Below are 6,277 nucleotides of genomic sequence, written 5' to 3' on the forward strand. Positions count from 1 at the left end.
GAGATGGATTGATTCGGTGACTGGGGTAATCGGGATGGGTGTGTCAGAGGCGGTGCGGTTGGCGCAGGATAGAGCAGGGTTTAGGGCTGTTGTGAGCTATGAGTCGGAAATGACTCTACGGCACATAACAACAACAACAACACAATGATGATTTGGGTTAGCAGTGTAACACATTATGGACCAGCACTCCAATGATGATAATATTTTACCGGTAATCACTACTATCATTTGCTGAATGTATACACCACGTATGTCAAGTAAGTCTCATTTAATTTCTCCAACACGTCTGTAGGCTAAGATAATTTTCTCTCTCCTTAAACAAACAGTTGCTGCCATATCTATTTTAAGCCAAGTTGACCCTGTGTGCAGAAAACTGCATTCCATTGGATTTTAAAGGTGTGGCCTTTCAGAAGAAGATGTTTAGACCTTTTCTCCTGATGTGTCTTGCTAGATACGTTTGAACTAACCATCTTTCAGCCATCAGTTAAGGACTAATTGTGACACCTAAAGACTCCCATGCCCACTTTACAGGGTATTAAACAAGTTCAGTGATATTTAAGTAATTTTGCCAAAGGATGGAACTGAGATTTGAAGTCAGCTCTCTGTGATTCTCTAAAATTCTTCAACATTCTTGCCTACCACCCCATTAGAAATGCACCACATGTATTGAACACAATCTTTCTCCCTTCCTAATGATTTTTCTCATCTAGTGTCGCCTATAACCACCCTGGAAAGCTTCTTCACAGTTGAAAGAGTATCTTATGCTTTGTTGGATCCTTTACTCTCTGAATACTACTTATGGCATACGGTGAGATTATGACTACTTTTTACTGCCAGTGTTATGTTCCACATTCAGAATGAAAACTTTTTTAAGTCTCACAGCTCACTGCTATGAAGTTGATTCTGACTCAACAATAACCCTCAAGCAGTTTCCAAGCTTATAAATCTAAACAGACAGGAACTGCCCATCTTTCTCTTGTAAGCCACTGGTGGACTCAAACCACCTGGAACGTATGTAGTCTTTTGGTGAGCAGTGTAACATGCTACGGATTATGCCACTAGAGTTCCTTCTCTCATGGACAGTAAACACATAAAAAGGGAAACAAAACTGCAACCCACTACCATCAAATTTATTCTAATTCATAGTGACCCTGCAGGACAGAGCAGAACAGCCTCGTAGGGCTTCTAACGCTATAAAATTTTATGGAAGCCTGAAGCACCTGTTAGGGTGGAAGTGACGACTTTTTGGAACGAGCTTTAACCACTGCACCAAAAGGGCTCCTTAGTAAAGGCATAAAGAAGGGGAACACATTTGCTGAACTAAGTCCATTCAATCGTTCTTGATAACATGAGATGAGATACACTACATGGTCCACAAGCAGAGATGGTATTTATGTACCTGATGTTGTCGACAGAAGCCAGCATATTTGAGCTACCAGCTCCGGTGAAAAGCTGACATGCGCTGACAAATGCCCCAGGGGAGGCTTACCTGCAGCACACGGCTCATCCACTGGAAACTATCTTCCTCAGAAGCATCAGGTCTCTGTTCCGCAACCACCACAATGCGCTCATCGTAAAATACAGACACAGAAAACACGGCAATTCTAAGAGAGACAGATCAGACACGTCAGGACACCCTTCACAAGCAGTCCTATTTTCTCTGCTTAGTCAGATTTTAAGAGAGGAGACGACCCCACCACACTACCCAGAGATGAGTAGTTTAGAAAATGCCACAATCATTACCACCAAAATAAGGACTCACTTATTCACAAAACATATACAAAACACCACTGTCATGAATGTTGGGGACAAAGTGGTAAATAAGACAAAGTTCTTATCTTTGTTGGGGCTCACATGTCAGAGAGACAGAACAAACAAATAAACAGATGATGATGCCATGTTGTAATATGCACAGGGAAGAAAACTAAGGCAGGGCAAGGGGTGGAGTGGTGTGCAGGTGGCCGGGAGGTCCCTGAAGAGCTGACACTGGAGCAGAGACCTGAATGAGGTGAGGAAGCGAGCCATGCGAAGATCTGGAAGAAGAGTTTTCCGGGCAGAAGGAACGGAAAGCGAAAAGGTTCTGAGGTAGGAACGAACTTGGCAGGTTTGAGGAACACCGAGAAGGCCAGTGTGCCTGGAGCAAAGTGGTGAAGCAGAGAGTGGTAAGGAGAGGTCTGACACAGGCGAGGGCAGATCACCGAGGACCTGGGAGGCCAAGGGAAGAGTATGGATTTTGTTCTGAGTGAGGTCTCCACTCAAATGTCCCCTTAGGAGTGAGGCATTTCAGACCACCTTACATTAACACAGCAGGCAACACCCCAATTTCCACGTGGTTTCTTTCTGTACAAGGCTTATTACTTATCTCACATGTTTTCAATTTTCCTGTTTATTTTCTACAGTCTGCTCCCCTCAAATGAGAATACAAGTTTTGCAAGGGCAAAGATAGTCTGCTTTGCTCACTGCTACATATGACCATTCAGAATAATGACACACATTTGAAAGAATGTTTGAAAGGATGGGAAGTCGCTGGGGAACTGAAAGAGTCAGCATGCCAGTCTCCCTCCTCCCTTCCTTTCATCCATACGTGTGCCAAATGCTGAGTGCTGGGGTCAGAACTATGAACAAGGCAGGCATGGTTTAGTCTGTCTAGGACCTTACGGAAGTCCCATCTCATGAGAAGCCACGTAACACAAAAATCTTTCATCTCAAGGGCTGGTTCTTTAGACTTCATTCTTTTTTCTCCATTCCTTTAAAATACTAAAGGAACATAAAGACTTCCTGATAGTATGAACCCATCATTGTAATATACTGAATAGGATACACAACACTGAACCATGTAGCAGGTATCACTTCTTATATTAACAAGTAAAGAGAAAAAGATTATTTGGTTCACTTTGCTATGGAATCGTAAATTAGCACTTATATATTCATCACATCAATAACCATGCTAAAATAGGGTAATACCTTTCTAGCCATGGAAGAGTATGTTATTATTTATTGGCAAAGTTGTCACCATTTAATTGGTATAAGATTCTGACTTGCACAAGTAACACTTTTACCTGTTAAAAACCCAAAGTGTAGGGGAGCTCTGGTGGCCTAGTGGCAAGGAGCTGCAACTACAATCCCAGAGGCGCGCGGTTCGAATCCACCAGATGCTCTGCCGAGGAAGGAGGGACACTCTCCTTCTGTACCAGTCAGATCTGATTTGACGGTACACTCATACAAAAATAATAAATAAAAATGAAAAAAAAAAAGACTTAAAAAAAAACACAACCCAAAGTGTGCCAGGTTATTACAAACTTTTCTAGTTGTCAAAATCTTTATAGGTTACTGATCTAACTCAGTTCACAGTGGAATAAGGGGAAAAAAAGAGTCTGAGGAAAAGCTGCAAATGATAGAGTGTGAAGTTTTGTTCTGTTATCTTTCATTGGATCACCAAATTTTATTTTAAAATCTTCTAACTACTGATGATTGGATGTTGATGTTCCAGGAAATATAGGGGCATTACTTTACCAGAGGAAAGAATGAAAACTGGGGGTTATTTTTTCATTTGTTGTTTGTTTGATTCTAAAAAACTGAATTAAAAAAATATATGTATGGTTAATCTGGGGTGGGGAGAGTAATAATTGCTTAAAAGTGACTTACAGAAATAATTTTTAGGTATAAACTCCAATAGAAAACTCATCACTGCTGAGTCAGAACCAACTCACAGATGACCCTCCAGAGGTTTTCAGGAGACTATAAATCTTATGAGAGTAAACTGCTCATCTTTCTCCCTTGTAGCCACTGGTGAATACAAACAGGCAGAGAGGCTTAGCCTCTGGGTTAGCAGTGCAAATCCCCATGGACCACACCACTAGAGCTCTCTAAACCCCTATGTGGTGGTGTTGCGTACCATCAAGTTGGAACTCACCCATAGCTAACTCTCCAGAGGGTTTTCAGTGGCAGTTAGTTACATGGGGGGAGACTGCTCACCATTCTCCCAGGAGCAACTGGTGATTTTGAACTGTGTGGCTTCAGAATTGCAGCACAGCTTCTTATCACTAGGCCACTAGAGCTCCCTAAACCTCTATAAAGTATATATTTCAATTAGTCTAAATGGTACTAACTGTACTGATGATATATAGGAAGTTAAATGTTTTAGAGTTCTCTTCAGTCCTAAGGACTCACCAAATAATAATAATTAAATAACTAAAAATGGGATTTTATATATCTATATACCAACACATAACCATAGTTAAATCGGTGTTTTATTCCTTTCAATCACAGAGAACCAGGGACCTTAACAGATATATTCCAATAAAGACTTCTAATATGTTTAACCAAAAATAATTTAATCACTTAGAGACTGCAGAACACAACTCCAATCACCATATGACAATTCATTTAGAATTAATTAGAAACGCGATCAATGGTATTTTGTACTACTCACCTTCCTCTATAAACAGTCTTTATTGATTCAACAGCCAATCCAGTAGCAACAATGTCATCCGCATTATGCCTTCGTCCACTAACCATTAGTAATCCATCCATTTTTCCAACTACAAACACCAAACTACCCTGGAAAGGTAACAATGATCTATCTTGATTGCCATGATTTAAATAGTAAATACAGATAGTGTGCTCCTGCTTGAAATAAATCTCAAAACCTTAAGAAAACCGTATTACATGTATTTTAAAACAGTGTTTCAAAACTCATCATCTCTAGTCAGGAGACATTTTACAATCTAGTGAGGGTTTTATAATACACAAAAAGATAATTTGTTCATAACTTATTCTTAGAGAGGAATTTTATAAGCAATAACTAGGGATTCCACATAAGAACAATTTTTTACCTAACAATGTGTATTAATTTTCCACACATATTTAAGGGGTGAATGTAAGATGGAAATATATGAAAATTCACTTAATACTGAAATTAGTTAGATACTATAATAGTTTTACTGTAACAATGTTTCCGGTTTTTAAGGGTGACGTTGTTTCCACTTGGCAAGATTACAGTTTGCTTTTTAATAAAAAATAATGTCTTTGGTAGAAGAAGTAAAGGGAACTAGGGTGAATAAAAGAAATATAAACTCATTTCATGCCAGTCTCAAAAACCGCTTGAAACATAGATTGAGGTATCTTGTAAAACTCTTAATCAGAATTTATTGCTCTGAAAGCGTCACTTACAGGCCCAACAAAACCCAGCAATCCCGATCGAATGAATGGCACATCTCCCACAGGGGAGCCTGAAGAATTCACTGGAATCACCTTAAAGACGGAGAAAGGAAAAACAATCACTTCCTTTTAAAAATGTATTTAAATTTCAAGTAATATTTTAAAAAGTGCTTCTATAAGCAACTACACACAATTAAGATGTGCCTTATCATACTGAGAGGTACAAGAAAAACAAAGCTCAAAGAATTGACAACTAGGAAGTCCTCTAAGTCTGGTCCAGTGGGCCAGGCGATGCAGGCCACACTGAAGGTCTCTGGTCACTAAAAGGTACCTTGAGGCAGATTAATTGCAATTATGAAAAATAGATGGTGAATTACCCTGTTCTGCTTTCCAGGTTTCCTAGGTAAACTTGTCTTTATAATTTCACTTTGCATGCAGAACTGGCTACAAAAAAGAATGTGCTAGTCTAGTTACAATGTGCTAGTTATACTAGAATAGAAGCTGACAAGCTTTGTTTTGTTTCCCGATATATTCCAAGCATCTAGAATAGTGCCAGCTATAGAAGGGGTTCAATAAATAGCTGTCTGAATGAAAGAATCGATAATGTGAGTAATCTGGTACCTGTTCCTCATTTTTTATTAGTAACTTGGCATTCTGGTCTATATCAGTTTTTATAAGCTTAGTTCATTAACTTGAGTCTACTATCAAGAGATGGATCCATTTTCAAAATTAAGCTTTCAAGGTTATGATGCTCAAATCATGGCAAATTTATCCTGGTGAATACCACTTTTCAAAGTCTCTGAGTCATAGAAAATACCATGTGACCCACAGTGTACTGAACCAGAAATCTTCACAGGAACTGGTCACCAAGTCTTCTTTTATAAAGAATGGAGCTACTGAGTCCATTCAAACAGATAAACTTTGAGCTAGCATTCTAGTACCTAACTACTGGACTACCACAGCAAGGATTTCTGTGTGCCAAGAGGTGTTCTAAGAATGGTTACAGAAAGTCCTTTAGTCCTTTCAATAATCATACGAGACAGGTACTATTTTATTCACATTTGTTGTTGTTATGTGCTGTCAAGTCTCTCCAGGAGGTTTTCTCTATTTTGAGGGG

The 6,277-nt window shown here is 39.3% G+C and overlaps 1 protein-coding gene across 1 annotated transcript in view; it reads right to left on the reverse strand.

The window, feature by feature from the left end:
• DIP2B (DIP2 disco-interacting protein 2 homolog B (Drosophila)) overlaps window positions 1–6,277 on the reverse strand; it is a 303,253-nt gene that overhangs the window by 39,427 nt on the left and 257,549 nt on the right. The window contains exons 20-22 of the mRNA XM_006900236.1: window positions 5,173–5,253; window positions 4,433–4,560; window positions 1,490–1,604 (exon numbers count right to left, since the gene is read on the reverse strand). Coding sequence (XP_006900298.1) covers window positions 1,490–1,604; window positions 4,433–4,560; window positions 5,173–5,253 — 324 coding nt within the window. The remainder of the gene's footprint in view (window positions 1–1,489; window positions 1,605–4,432; window positions 4,561–5,172; window positions 5,254–6,277) is intronic.

The sequence above is a fragment of the Elephantulus edwardii genome, unplaced genomic scaffold (assembly GCF_000299155.1).
Source record: "Elephantulus edwardii isolate Elephantulus edwardi_28Jun2011 unplaced genomic scaffold, EleEdw1.0 scaffold00278, whole genome shotgun sequence".
Taxonomy (NCBI): Eukaryota; Metazoa; Chordata; class Mammalia; order Macroscelidea; family Macroscelididae; genus Elephantulus; species Elephantulus edwardii.